The sequence below is a fragment of the Hyperoodon ampullatus genome, assembly GCF_949752795.1.
Source record: "Hyperoodon ampullatus genome assembly, chromosome: 9".
Lineage (NCBI taxonomy): Eukaryota > Metazoa > Chordata > Mammalia > Artiodactyla > Ziphiidae > Hyperoodon > Hyperoodon ampullatus.
This window is the reverse complement of record NC_136922.1, coordinates 68895018-68911206: the sequence shown is the minus strand read 5'-3', so window position 1 is coordinate 68911206 and position 16189 is coordinate 68895018. Positions and strand designations below refer to the sequence as shown.

Here is a 16189-nt window from a genome sequence, read left to right as displayed (position 1 = left end):
AATGTAAAGGTATAACTGTGGAAAGGAGTATAGCAGTGTTCCTCAGAGAGGAAGGTGCAGAGGGAGCATGAAAAACATGGCTGAGGCAGGTCCCAAGGGAGTCTTGAACTCCATAAACAGCATTACAATTCCTTAAACAAACCTAGATCAGCCACATTAAATACAGGCTCTGCCTCCATAGGAAATGGCCTCAGGAATCCATACTCCAAATCTAGAATTCATCTAGACCACTCTCCCTGGGCCACCCCACTCTACTGGTTTCTTGAGCATTGCTTCCCACCAGCCAAAATCCCAAGGCCCAGTTTTGCTCCATGTTTTAGGTATGTGTTCTTGATTAACCCAACTGATTTCCACAGCTCTTCAAACCTGTCTTTGACACCAACACTCTTCAAATACCGGACTGTCACCATTTACAAGAACTCAGACTATGGACAGGAGGCACCCAGGCTCGAATCCTACCTTAAATCCTGAAAGAACAAGAGGCCAGACACACTTGCCACCAGGAACTCCTCTCCAGGGGATGATGATGGGATGTTCCTCAGAGGTAAGTGTGAGAAATTATGGAGCAAAACATCTGAGTGGTTGGAAGTGGCCAGAAGTGCTTTCTGAAGGGGAGAAGTAGTTTCTGGATGGATATCTGTTTATTCGGCTTAACAAACAGATATTTATTAAGTCTTTTGTGTGCTAGGCAGTGCTCTATATACTGAGGATAAAGGGGTGAACAAGACAGGGAATGTCTCTTTCTCTTGGAACTAGCATACTAGTTGGGGGAGACAGACACCAAACAAATAAAAAATAAATACACACATAAATGTATAACTAAAACACTGATAGTGCAATAGCAAAAGACTAGGGGAGTGGTATTCAGGAAAGGCCTGAATACCACTTTAGGTCAGGTATTCAGGAAAGGCCTCCCTGTAGACATGGCATTTGAGCTTAATCTAAATGAAAGAAGAAAAGATAGTCATGAGAGGATATGGGGTAAGAGGATTCTAGGCAAAGGAAATGGCACATGTAAAGATCCTGAGGAATGTATTAACTTGGTTAGGTTAAAGAACAAAAAGACATTCAGTGTGGCTAGAGCACAGCAAATGTAAGTAGTGGATGATGGCCGAAACATTAGTGGGGCCCATATATATAGGACTTTGTAAAAGCATGATGCACTATTTGGATTTTATGCTAAGAGCAATGGGAAGCAATTAGAGGGTTTTATGTAGTATAATGCATGGAGTGATTTATGTTTTAAGATCTCTCTGGCTGGGCTTCCCTGGTGGCGAAGTGGTTGGGAATCTGCCTGCCAGTGCAGGGGACACAGGTTCGAGCCCCGGCCTGGGAAGATCCCACATGCCGCGGAGCAACTAAGCCCATGCACCACAACTACCGATCCTGCTCTCTAGAGCCCACGAGCCACAACTACTGAAGCCTGCATGCCTAGAGCCTGTACTCTGAAACAAGACAAGCCACCACAATGAGAAGACCACGCACCACAATGAAGAGTAGCCCCCATTTGCCACAACTAGAGAAATCCCGTGTGCAGCAACGAAGACCCAATGTAGCCAAAAATAAAAAATAAAATAAATTTTTAAAAAAGATCTCTCTGGCTGCAAAATGTAGTATACATTATAGAGTTCAAAAGCGGTAGCAGAAACAGCAGTAAGGAGACTCCTGTCCAGGAGAGACATGATGGTGGCTTGAATTGGGGTTTGCAGCAGTAGCAAAGAGGCTATGTTAAGGGAGTCAGAGTATATTTTGAATGAGGCGCTGAGAGGCTGACGCATCAGATGCTCCCATATTGTGCTCTGAAAGGCTTATCCCTTACAACCCTAGCAACATTTCAGCCCATGCTACCCTGAAATGAAAGGCATTGCTAGTTCCAAAGGGTAAAAGCCCCTGTCTAGGGTCACAGGGAGATGGTAGAAATGGTGACAATAATGACTAGCCAGCAAGGAGAGGTTTTTTGTGACAATGACTGTGGCTCTGCCTCAGGCTCAGAGCACATAGGTGCTCATCAAAACATCTACAACATTGATCTCATCTGTCACAGGTAAGGGGGAGGGGGAGGAAGAAAGAAGAGGAGGAGAGGGAAAAGGGGAAGAAAGAGAAAACCTACTTGTTCTACTGCCACTAGTCTTTTTGTTTTGTTTTGGATTTTTGGGAGCTACCATTTATGGTATACACTCAATAATATGAGTGATGCTGAGAAGTGTTATACCAAGCTAGGCACTGTGCTAGGTGCTTCCTATTGTCTCTAATCCACATATAAATCCTGAAAGTTGGGTGTTACTGTCTCATATTTACAGAAGAGGAAACTGAAACTCAAAGAGGGTAAATGATTTGTCCATGGTCATGGAGCCATTAGCAAAGCCAGGATTCAAACCAAGTCTGTTTGACTCCAAGGCCTGTGGGTACATGGTGATTGGGAGAGAGGCCTGTGGAGAGAGGGTGTAAGAGCCTGCAAGACAGTACTTGACCATGAAATCCACCAGCCCTGGCTAGCAGAGGAACATCGAACACAGTCAAGAGCCATAACATGGAGGATGGGGCCAGCACCCGGGACTCTGCCCAAAAGAGAAGCAACATGGGGGGAATGGGAGATAGAGCATTTTCCTGGTGGGTGGAGATTAGGAGGATGTTTTTTGATGTTGCTACTGTTACTGTTACTCTAATGCCTGCTCCTTTAGGTTGGGGGACCTCGGGGGAAATACAGATTCATAGCTGCATAATTCTGCAGCTAAGTAAGTGCAGTGTAACTTCCCACTCTGCTCCCAAGTTGCAGCAGCTAGGAAGAAAAACAAGCTTATCTCCCTCCACGTGTACAACCAAATCTCTACAGAGAGCCGTGTTGGTCCTACTCAAAGACGTCCGTGTTCCCCTCACTTTATGAAAGAATTATGAAAGTGTTCCTTGCTGAGTTGAGTTATGTCCTGAAACTTTTGAAGAAAACTTAAGTCTCTCTGGACTTGCCCAACTCTCTTGAAGTCTGTAAAACCAGAAGGGAAGATAAAGATAAGGTTGCATAAGCTTCAATTAGTTTCTTTTCAAACATCCACAACTTTATGCATATAAGAGGAGTAAGTTCTCATTACTTGCTTGCAATATAAACATTGATAACATTTTCAAATGTATTTTTCACAGAAGGATCATATTTTTATACTTTAAAAGTTTCATATTTGGAAAGTTGGAAAATAGGTTCTCTGGCTTATGACTGTGCCTCCCTTTTTTTTTTTTTAACCAAACTCTAAGGCACCAGTTTTTCAGCCCTGATACTCCTTTCCCCTCCACCAGTCACCCCCAAAGGTATGAAGTAAGAGCCACTAGGGTTACCATACACAAAAATCAACTCAAAATGGATCATAGATCTAAATGGAAAAGCTAAAACTTTACAATTTCTAAAAGAAAACATAGACTATATTTGTCATGATCTTCAGTTGACCAAGAGTCTTAGAAGCAATGCCAAAAACATAATCTATAAAAGAGAAAAATGATAAACTGGACTTAATCAAAATTAAAGTCTTTCGCATTTCAAAAGACATTAAGAAAATGAAGAGATATACCACAGACTAGGAGAAATTATTTGAAATCATATATCTAACAAATGACTTGTATCCAGAATACATATAAAGAACTCTTTCAATTAAATAATAAGAAGAAAACAGAACCCAATTTTAAAATGGGCAAAATATTTGAATAATTTCATAAACAAGATATGTGAATGTTTAATAATCACATGAAAAATTGCTCAACATCATTAGTATCTAGTGAAATGAAAATTAAAGCCACAATGAAATACTACTGTGCACCCGCGAGATGGCAATAATCAAAAAGACACGGGCTTCCCTGGTGGCGCAGTGGTTGAGAGTCCGTCTGCCGATGCAGGGGACACGGGTTCATGCCCCGGTCCGGGAAGATCCCACATGCCGCGGAGCGGCTGGGCCTGTGAGCCATGGCCGCTGCGCCTGCGCGTCCGGAGCCTGTGCTCCGCAGCGGGAGAGGCCACAACAGTGAGAGGCCCGTGTACCGCACAAAAAAAAAAAAGAAGACACAACATCAAATGTTGGTGAAGGTGTGGAAAAACTAGAACTCTCTCATACATTGCTGGTGGAAAGGTAAAATGGTACAGTTACTTTGGAAAACAGTTTGGCAGTTTCTTTTAAGAGTGAAACATAAACCTAACCATCTTATGCAGCAGTACCACTCCCAGAAATTTACCCATTTAAAACATATGTCTATATAAAGACTTGTATGCAAGTGTTTATAACAGCATTGATAATAGCCAAAGTAGAAACAAAACAAATTTCCATCAGCTTGTGGATGGATAAATAAAATGTGGGATTTCCGTGTACTATGGAATACTATTCAGCAATAAAGAGGAACAAGCTATTGATTTATGCTAAAACAAGGATGAATCTCAAAAACATTATGCTAAGGGAAGGAAGACAAATGCAAACGATTACATGATTCCATTTAGACTTACATGATTCCAAAAGTATGAAATGTCCAGAAATGGAAAATTCATACAGACAGGAGGCAGATTAGTGGTTGTCTGGAACTAGAGATGGAAGTGAGGACTGACTGCAAAAGGGCCCAAGGGAACTTTTTGGGATAATGAAATTGCTCTAAAACTGAATTATAGTGATGGTTGCACACTCTGTACATTTAATAAAAATTATGGAATTCTATGGGTGAATTTCATTGTATGTAATTATACCTCATTAAAGTTGATTTTTAAAAACTTTAAAAATAAAGAGCCATTAGGGTCATCAAGATATGTCTGTGGCTTGCAGAAAGGAATTATTGGGACTTCCCTGGTGGTTCAGCTGTTGGGAGTCCTCCTGCCAACAGAGGGGACACGGGTTCGAGCCCTGGTCTGGGAAGATCCCACATGCCGCGGAACAACTAAGCTCACCACAACTACTGAGCCTGCAGTCTAGAGCCCACAAGCCACAACTACTGAGCCCTCATGCCAGAACTACTGAAGCCTGTGTGCCTAGAGCCCGTGCTCTGCAACAACAGAAGCCATTGCAAGGAGAAGCCCGCACACTGTAACAAAGAGTAGCCCCCACTCGCCACAACTAGAGAAAGCCCGCGTGCAGCAAGAAGACCCAATGCAGCCAAAAATAAATAAATAAAATAAAGTAATTTTTTTAAAAAAGGAATTATTTACTTACCTGATAAAAAGTATTTCAAGACACCCATTAGATTGGTAAGAAGCTTATAGTCAGATAATACCACATGGTGGTGAGCATATCAGTCAAAATGTGCTATGATCTACGACAGTAACAAAAAATCCCAAAAGATCAGTGGCTTAAAACGGGGGTCAGCAAACTTTTTCTACAAAGGGCCAAATAGTAAATATCTTCAACTTTCTACACCACCTGGTTTCTGTCTCAACTACTCAACTCTGCCTAGACAAGACATACAAAAACTGGCATGGCTGTGTTCTAATAAAGCTTTATGGAAACAGGCAGTGGGTCAGATTTGGCCAACAGGATAGTTTTCCAAGCTCTGATATAAAACATCAATGATTTATTTATAACTCATAGTTAATGTTTACTGTCCAGTCAGCTGGAGGTTTTGTACTCCATGTTATACTCACTGCAACCCAATACAATGAAGAATTCACCATAAGGATCATTAAAGTTCACTGAGGCAAAGTCCAGACAATGTGATGAATGCCTCACTGGCCCTTAAGGCTCTGCTCACATTTCATTGTCTAAAATGATCTCATGGCTATGCCTAACTTCAAAGGGAATGGGAGAGTGCAAGGCCTCCACATGCCTAGAAGGCAGAGAGCTGGAAGTCACTGGTGAACAGTACTCAAGTTACTGCAGCAGAGGACAAAGGGAAATGTGAACTCTCATGCACTGCTGGGAAGAGTGTCAGCTGGAAAGCCACTTTTGGGAATAATTAGCACATTTAGCAAAATTAAATATAAGTTACAAATCTCAAATTTCACTCTTAGGTGGGTACCCTACAGCATCTCTCACATAAATCCACTAAAAAATATAGACAAAGATGTTCACTGCAGCATTGTTTATAACAGAAAAAATTAAATGCAACTTTAATGTCTATCAATAGTGGAAGAGATAGATAAATTATGATGTTTTTCATAAAATAATATCATACATACCAGGATCAATGAAAATGAATTACTGTATCAGTATGAATATATCTAAAGAAAGTAGTTTTGAGTAAACAAGGAAAGTTGCAAAAAAGAACATACACAATAATTCCATTTATGTAAATTATTAAAAACACATTGTTTTTGGAGACATAATATAAAGAAGGGGGCACACATTAACAATGCTTATCCCTGGGGAGATTTGGGGGTTAAGGGGGTTTCCAATGGATCTGCAATGTTATATTTCATTAAAACTATCTGAAAAAGTTATGGCAAAATGTTAATATGTACTAAATCTGGATAGTGGAAAATACGGGTTTCTGTTATTAACTCTTGTATGCTTGAAATATTTTTAAAAGAAAAAGAAAAATAATTACTGCAGCTAATGTATAATTTTCAACCGAGAGAAGTGTCACGGTGATATTAAATGACACGAGAGAGTGGGCTGAACTAAGAACAAGACAATGAATTGCTCTTACAAGAGCATCAGCTATCAAAAAATGAGCCAAAAAGGAGGACAAAACAACATCAGTGGCTGAGCAGTCTGAAAGCAAAACAGTCAGGACTCAATTCTCTGATTTAGAGAAAGTTAACAGTGAATAAAACCCCCAAAAAGTAAACTCCATCTTTTTATGCCTTTGAATAACACCTTCTGGTAATTCAAGAATTGCTTGTTAGGACTTTTATGATATAAAAATTGTACCAAATAATTGTGTAACATATCAAATTATTGTGTCTTCTATGCTGTGAAAGTGTTCTCATATGACAGAAATAAAATAGAAGGGAGAAGGGAAGAAGGAATGGAAGAAAGAGAGAGAATGAGAGAAACAGGGAATGGAGTGAAGGAGGAAATGTCTGTGCTGGAAATCAGGTAACTGAGCCCCCAGCCTCGCTCTGTCACTAAACCCATTTTGAGCAAGGAACTTCATGTCTGTGAGCCTGTTTCTTCCTCCCTAATAAAAGGACAATGACCTAGATTCCAGCTCAGTATTCTATGATCCTTGAAGTAGCCATTGAGATTCACGTTTGGAGAAGTGGCATTGCCCTGGGATAAAAACTCTCAGGCTATGTCTCATCCAGTGAACAAAGTACTAGAATAAAAAGTCATGGTCACAATTCAGCATGAAGGTCAAAGCCACACATCATTCATCGGGGCAGTTGCTCTACTATGGGTAGGTGGGGTGGGAAGTGAGTGAAGATAACTCAGGGAGACCACTGCGTTTCAGACTTCCATTTATAACTAGCAGGATACAATGGCCACGCCCTCTGTCAGGAATGCCTAAAAGAGAATTGTGAGGAGAATCAAAGATTTATGCCTACCTCTAATTTTTCAGGATCTCAGAACAACATAAGAAAACCCAGGAAACTCTGGTACATTCAAACCTCTAACTTGCCCTGAAGTTGGTATGAAAAAGTTTACATTATAGGATGTGGAACAAAGTCTCACCAGAGTGGTTTCTCGAATACCGACTATATGCCAAACACTACACTAATAATAATAATAGTAATAATAATAACAACAACAGAATGAGCTACATCTGGTCCCTTCCCATGACCCGTTCCTTCTCATCCCCATCCCTGCAACATATCAGCGCCTTCCTATAGAAGCCATAATGAGTTATTGCATTTCTCTCCAGCCTGAGCCCTTTGCCTTTTAACTGGGACTGGGCCTTATCAAGCCATTTTCTCTATAGCTGCCCACAATAAATCATGCGGAGATATAGTTTGGAGGGGTGAAGGTAGCATGTAGAACCTATGAACTGGAAGAGGCTCCCTTGAGAATCAGAGTGTCACTGGCTTAAAATAATTTTTCTTCAGGATTACAGACAAACATTCTCAGATGAAAGTTTTCCAAACAATGCAACCATCTCTATTTTACATTTGGTATGATGTCATCACAAACCAAGATCTTCCCATTAAAGTGTCAAGACTCAGATTTATACTACAGACATAAAAATAAAAGCTAAATACCGAGGCAAGGAACATTAATGGAAGTTATATACATGAATTAAGGGGCAAGTGCACCTCTGAGTGTTGTTTATGTAAAAGGCTATTTGTAAATTTGAGTTTGCATTTCCTCAGACATTATTTGAAAGTGTTTATATTACTGATGTGCAAGAAACATTTCTCACATTTTAATTATACTGTGGAACATGCTGATTCCAATCAACACATTGAGGACAGTTTTACAGTCCGTGAGCAACAAAGCACTCCCATTCATATAGAGCCCAGACTTTATTCATACAAATATTAACATGTATTTAGTATCTACTGTGTGCTAGGATCTCTACTAAAACAGGTATTTAGACACTAATCCCTCTCTGTTGCACGTATAATGAGGTTTCCTCCTTTGTGTCCCCAACTCAAAATAAGAACATTTTCTTTTCTTTTTGCTTTTTTGACAGCTTAATTTGCACATTTGCACTTTAATGTGTAATACTCGAGGTACAAGAAAATTGCATCTAAGATTGTTGTAAATAAAAGAATTCAGATCAGTCATCAAGGGCTCCAGAGTGAACAGCATCTTCATAACCTCCATGCTTATCGTCTTTGCTTTCTGGGTGTAATTTAATAAGATCATCAATTCGAAGAATGGTAATTGCAGCTTCAGTTGCAAATTTCAAACTCTTAACTTTAACTATGGTTGGTTCAAACATCCCTGCCTGTTTGCTGTCTCGGGGTTTACCATTGACCAGGTCAAGACCAATCCTTTTTAGATTTTTGTGTTCTGGGTTAACCTGAGCCTCATGATGAAAAGTTCTTAATTTTGCAAACAGATCTGTGGAGTCTTGGGCAGCATTAACTGCCAGAGTATTAGGAATAACAAGAAGAGATCTTGTAAATTCCACAATAGCAAGCTGTTCCCAGGAGCCCACGCTGGTTGCATAGTTTTCAAGGTATATGGAAAGGGCTGCTTCTACAGTGCCTCCACCCGGAATCACAGATTTTGACTCCAAAACTCTTCACCACACAAAGAGCATCATGTAAAGAGTGCGCCATCTGGTCACACATGAAATCATTCGCCCCACGTAAGATGATTGAGGCAGAGGTATGAGCCTTAGTGCTACTTAAAAAATACTGAAATTCTTAAATCAATGCTTTAATAAGTCCACGTAGAAATTCACTCTAAGTGCCTCGATTAAATCTTGCTTACACAGGACATTGAGACACGGAAGCAATGCCTAGACCATGGAGAAGAGATGAAATGGTTACTTCAGCTGAATTCACAGTGGCCCAACATTATTTTATCCCATGTGTATAACTGCTCGTATCACTGAAAGATTATAGCAGCAAATAAATGGGAAAGAGAACAACATTTTCTATGTGGCAAAGAGAAGCAATAGGTCAGCACAGTGAGGCAAGCAAGGGCCAGATCATGAAGGATCTTGTGTGTCAGACTATATATAACATTGAAAGCTATGAAAAATACAGAACTTTTTAATCTGAGGAGGTATGGGATCAGATTTTCATTTGTAAAATATCGTTCTGGACAAAGTGGAAAGAACGAGGTACAAGTAAGGGCAAGGAGAGGGCTCAAGTTCCCTGTAGTAATAAAGGGCTTGAGTGTGGATGAAGTTTGAATAGGTGCATTGACATAATTTGGTAATCAAATGAGTTGGAGGTAAAGGATTGAAGGCAAGGATAACTCTTTGTTTCCTGGCTTCAGCTCCTAGACAAGAAATGATGCCATTGGCTAAAAGAGGGAATAGAAAAAGAAGCAGGTTACCAGGAGTGGAGAGTGATAGATAATGCGTTCAGTTCTAAATATGTTGAGTCTGAGGTACCCTGTCGGCAGCCCATGTGAAAATGTCTAGAAAGCTCTAGGAAATGTGTCTAGAGCTCAGAAAAGATATAAAGGGAATATATGAGACTTATGGTGTAGCTGAGCTCCTGCAAGGAGAGTCTCTGGTGGAAGAGATTAATAATGAAAACAGTAGTAATGGCCAACCTTTAAAGTGTGCTTCCTATTTGCCGGACCCTGTTCTAAGCCCTTTACATATATTAACTGATCTCATCCTCACATAAATCCAATCATTATCCTCATTTTGTGGTTTGTAAGACTAAGGCTTAGATAACTGAAGCAACTTGCACAAGGTCACAAACAGCTAGTCAGTGCTGGAGCTGGGATATGAACCCAGAACAGACTGTCTCCAGTCTGTGCTCTTAGCCTTTACACAACATAGCCTTCCTAAGAAAGGCTGACCACAGAGGTCACCCTGGACTGCAATGATGTGGGAAGAAGGAAATGATCACTCAAAGAATACTGAGAATAGAACACTATAAAAGGGAATGGGGGGCTTCCCTGGTGGCGCAGTGGTTGAGAGTCCGCCTGCTGATGCAGGGGACGCGGGTTCGTGCCCCGGTCCGGGAAGATCCCACATGCCACGGAGCGACTGGGCCCGTGAGCCATGGCCGCTGAGCCTGCGCGTCCGGAGCCTGTGCTCCGCAATGGGAGAGGCCGCAACAGTGAGAGGCCCGCATACCACAAAAAAAAAAAAAAAAAGGGGGAATGGGAAGACCAAGGAAGAAATAGTTTTAAGAATTAGGGAGTCTTCAGGAAAGGCAAACACTAAAGGTATCATTAGTACATATCATTTCTTCGTATTGGAAGAGAAAAAATATTTTTTTCTAAAAAGAAAGCAAATAAAGCTTGTAAGTAATCTAGCAATAATGTTGCAAACATTTCTTCTGAAATTATAAAGGGTTTCTGCCCTACTGACCACATAAACATGAGGAGGTCAGGCAAGGAGTATGAATTTCAAAGTACAAATATATGCTATTTAAAATAAAGGTTCCTTTTCTATAGTTACTTAGAGTTCAGCTCTGCCTCTTAGTAGGTAAAGGCCACTGAAAACCAAGATGATTCGTCCTGCTGAGAAATCTTGCCCAAAGGAGACAGTGAGATTAGCGAGGGCACTTCCCAGTAAGAATACAAAACCAATCTGGCCAGCAGGGACTCCCCACTGCCACTGCCAAAGAAATGAAAAGAGGAAGCAGAGAAAAGACAGCTTTGCAATCCGTCCTTGAAAGAGTCACAATCAGATCAAAAACAAACAAAAATCCTTAAAGCCTTTAGATGTGCTCATTGAAGCTGTTGATGCATCATAAACCTTGACATATCATGCATATTCCAAGACTCTGCAAATAACTGAGCATTCCTAAATCTAATCTCCCATCCCAAAAGAAAACTGAAAAGTCAAACTTGAGAAAGCCTATCCTTTTCTTATTTTCAGCTGGGGAAATGCAGTAAAATATTCTGCTCTGAAAAGTTAGGAATTGGTATTTCATTAGCACCATTCTACTTCAATAGCAATGTATCTCCCTCTTGTGGATTTTTAAGATATTTCCACCCAGGAGAGTCCCTTCCAACTTACATCCCTCACTTAATCACTAAGTTGCATTGTATAAGTATAAGCATAAATAAAAGATAGGATACTCTGCCATATCCCCCTAATAACTGAAGTACTAGGTAGAATACATACCCTGGCAACTCACATTCTTCTGAAAATGAAGTAGCTGTTAACAAACATCATGCATCAAATATTTATTAAGCTGTTATAAAAAGCATGGACACAGGGCACTTGAAAATGCAGAGCTTGTTTCTGGAAAAATTTACAGCCTAAAAATAAGACCAAACAGCCGGCTGGAAATTGTGTGTCAGTTGCTCTGATAGACTTGTCCTAGGACAGCTACTGAGGTAGAAATTCCCACCTGTGACCAGGACTGCCAAATGCCTAGATTCTAGAAGACTATTGTCCTGGGTGAAGTGTGCTGAAGTACTGTGACTATAAAACTGATATTTTCTCCTATATGCACAAAAAGTCAATATAAGAATTAAATTCCATCCCTCTTTACAGATATAACACCACCACACAGAAACACCACAGAGTTCTTATACTTCTTTCTCAAAATTTTGCAGTATCTAAGCCTACTTTTTCTACCCTTCCTTCCTTCCTTCCTTTCTTTCTTCCTTCCTTCCTTTCCTTTCTTTCCTTCCTCCCTCCCTCTCTCTCTTTTCCCTTTCTTTCTTTCTTTCTCTTTCTTTCTTTCTTCCTTCCTTCCTTCCTTCCTTTCCCTCCCTTTCTTTCTTTCCTTCTTTCTTTCTTTTCTCTTTCTTCCTTCCTTCCTCTTTCTTTCTTTCTTTCTTTCCTTTCTTTCTTTCTTCCTTCCTTCCTTTTTCTTTCTTCCTTCCTTCCTTCCTCCTTCCCTCCCCTCCTTCCTTCCTTTCTTTCTTTCTTTCTTTCTTTCTTCCTTCCTGTTTCAGAAAAGACAGTATCATTTCCTCCCAAGAGAAATCCTTTTACCATTTTTCTCAGCTCCATGCTCAGGTCTCTTTCATCTCCCCCAGCCCCAACCCCACCCCCTGGTGATCCTTCTTTGAACTATGAAGTCCACCAGAATTGTTCACATTAGAATTAAGTACCACTCTCTATTTCTCCATTCACTAATGAATCACCAGCACCAACAACGCCTTGTATATAGCAAATATCAACATTTTTTCATTTTTGTATGTAAATTTTTTACTTGAAATATAATTTGCATGCCATAAAATTCACCCTTTTAAAGTGCACAATGAGGTTTTTAGTATATTCAGAGTTGAATGATAGTGGTACAATCATCACCACTATCAATACATTTTTCACTTTTTTTCTGTTTTATTGAGGTATAATTGAAAAAACTGTAATACATTTAAAGTGTATAGACTTCCGGGTAAGATGGCGGAAGAGTAAGACGCAGAGATCACCTTCCTCCCCACGGATACACCAGAAATACAGCTACACGTGGAACAACTCCTACAGAACACCTACTGAACGCTGGCAGAAGACCCCAGACCTCCCAAAAGGCAAGAAACTCCCCACATACCTGGGTAGTGCAAAGCGGAGAGATTCCTGCACAGAGGAGCGGTGCCGAGCGGCACTCACCAGCCCGAGAGTCTTGTCTGCTCGCCCGCCGGGGCGGGCGGCGCTGGAAACTGAGGCTCGGGCTTCGGTCAGAGCGCAGGGAGAGGACTGGGGCTGGCGGCGAGAACACAGCCTGAAGGGGGCTCATGTGCCACAGCTAGCCGGGAGGGAGTCCGGGAAAACTCTGGAGCTGCCGAAGAGGCAACAGACTTTTTCTTCCCTCTTGGTTTCCTGGTGCGCGAGGAGACGGGATTAAGAGCGCTGCTTAAAGGGGCTCCACAGACAGGCGCGAGTCGCGGCTGAAAGCGCGGAGCCCAGAGACGGGCGTGGGACGCTGGGGCTGCTGCTGCCGCCGCCAAGAAGCCTGTGTGCGAGCGCAGGTCACTGTCCACACCGCCCTTTCGGCAGCCTGTGCAGCCCGCCACTGCCGGGGTCCCGGGATCCAGGGGCGGCTTCCCTGGGAGAACGCACGGCGCGCCTCGGGCTGGTGCAACGTCACGCCGACCTCTGCCGCTGCAGGCTCGCCCCGCACTCCGTGCCCCTCCCTCCCGCCCGGCCTGAGTGAGCCAGAGTCCCCGAAGAGGCTGCTCCTTTAACCCTGTCCTGTCTGAGCGAAGAACAGACGCCCTCCGGCGACCTACACGCAGAGGCGGGGCCAAATCCAAAGCTGAGTCCCAGGAGCTGTGAGAACAAAGAAGAGAAAGGGAAACCTCTCCCAGCAGCCTCAGAAGCAGCGGATTAAAGCTCCACAATCAACTTGATGTACCCTGCATCTGTGGAATACATGAATAGACAACAAATCATCCCAAATTGAGGAGCCAGGAGTCAGTGCTGTGCCACTGAGGTGGGAGAGCCAACTTCAGGACACTGGTCCACAAGAGACCTCCCAGCTCCACATAATATCAAACGGCGAAAATCTTCGAGAGATCGCCATCTCAACACCAGCACCCAGCTTCACTCAACGACCAGCAAGCTACAGTGCTGGACACCCTATGCCAAACAACTAGCAAGACAGAAACACAACGCCACCCATTAGCAGAGAGGTGGCCTAAAATCATAAAAAGTCCGCAGACACTCCAAAATACACCACGAGACGTGGACCTGCCCACCAGAAAGACAAGATCCAGCCTCATCCACCAGAACACAGGCACTAGTCCCCTCCACCAGGAAGCCTACACAACCCACTAAACCAACCTTAGCCACTGGGGACAGACACCAAAAACAACGGGAACTACGAACCTGCAGCCTGCAAAAAGGAGACCCCAAACACAGTAACATAAGCAAAATGAGAAGACAGAAAAACACACAGCAGGAGAAGGAGCAAGATAAAAACCCACCAGACCTAACAAATGAAGAGGTAATAGGCAGTCTACCTGAAAAGGAATTCAGAATAATGATGGTAAAGATGATCCAAGATTCTATTTCCAAGATCCAAAATCTTGGAAATAGAATAGACAAAATGCAAGAAACAGTTAACAAGGACCTAGAAGAACTAAAGATGAATCAAGCATCAATTAAAAACACAATAAATGAAATAAAAAATACTCTAGATGGAATCAATAGCAGAATAACTGAGGCAGAAGAACGGATAAGTGAGGTGGAAGATAAAATAGTGGAAATAACTGATGCAGAGCAAAATAAAGAAAAAAGAATGAAAAGAACAGAGGACAGTCTCAGAGACCTCTGGGACAACATTAAATGCACCAACATTCGATTATAGGGGTTCCAGAAGAAGAAGAGAAAAAGAAAGGGACTGAGAAAATATTTGAAGAGATTATAGTTGAAAACTTCCCTAATATGGGAAAGGAATTAGTTAATCAAGTCCAGGAGGCACAGAGAGTCCCATACAGAATAAATCCAAGGAGAAATACACCAAGACACATATTAATCAAACTGTCAAAAATTAAACACAAAGAAATCATATTAAAAGCAGCAAGGCAAAAACAACAAGTAACACACAAGGGAATCCCCATCAGGATAACAGCTGATCTCTCAGCAGAAACTCTACAAGCCAGAAGGGAGTGGCAGGACATAATTAAAGTGATGAAGGAGAAAAACCTGCAACCAAGATTACTCTACCCAGCAAGGATCTCATTCACATTTGATGGAGAAATGAAAACGTTTACAGACAAGCAAAAGCTGAGAGAGATCAGCACCACCAAACCAGCTTTACAACAAATGCTAAAGGAACTTCTCTAGGCAAGAAACACAACAGAAGGAAAAGACCTACAGTAACAAACCCAAAACAATTAAGAAAATGGGAATAGGAACATACGTATCGATAATTACCTTAAATGTAAATGGACTAAATGCTCCCACCAAAAGACACAGATTGGCTGAATGGATACAAAAACAAGACCCATATATATGCTGTCTACAAGAGACCCACTTCAGACCTAGAGACACATACAGATTGAAAGTAAGGGGATGGAAAAAGATATTCCATGCAAATGGAAACCAAAAGAAAGCTGGAATAGCAATTCTCATATCAGACAAAATAGACTTTAAAATAAAGACTACTAGAAGAGACAAAGAAGGACACTACATAATGATCAAGGGATCGATCCAAGAAGAAGATATAAAAATTGTAAATATTTATGCACCAAACATAGGAGCACCTCAATACATAAGGCAAATACTAACAGCCATAAAAGGAGAAATCGACAGTAACACAATCATAGTAGGGGACTTCAACACCCCACTTTCACCAATGGACAGATCATCAAAATGAAAATAAATAAGGAAACACAAGCTTTAAATGATACATTAAACAAGATGGACTTAATTGATATTTATAGGACATTCCATCCAAAAACAACAGAATACACATTTTTCTCAAGTGCTCATGGAACATTCTCCAGGATAGATCATATCTTGGGTCACAAATCAAGCCTTGGTAAATTTAAGAAAATTGAAATTGTATCAAGTATCTTTTCCAACCACAATGCTATGATACTAGATATCAATTACAGGAAAAGAGCTGTAAAAAATACAAACACATGGAGGCTAAACAATACACTACTTAATAACGAAGTGATCACTGAAGAAATCAAAGAGGAAATTAAAAAATACCTAGAAACAAATGACAATGGAGACACGATGACCCAAAACCTATGGGATGCAGCAAAAAGCAGTTCTAAGAGGGAAGTTTATAGCAATACAATCC

At 41.3% G+C, this 16189-nt stretch overlaps 1 protein-coding gene across 1 annotated transcript; it reads right to left on the bottom strand.

Annotated features, from left to right (window-relative positions):
- Nucleotides 1–8613: 8613 nt before the first annotated feature.
- Nucleotides 8614–13957, bottom strand: LOC307058379 (T-complex protein 1 subunit alpha-like; the record flags this gene model as incomplete). The annotated part of the gene is made up of 2 exons (XM_079711838.1): nucleotides 8614–9082; nucleotides 13932–13957. The coding sequence occupies 2 exons, from the start codon at nucleotides 13955–13957 to the stop codon at nucleotides 8614–8616; spliced, it is 495 nt and encodes a 164-aa protein (XP_079567964.1).
- Between the last annotated feature and the right edge of the window lie 2232 nt (nucleotides 13958–16189).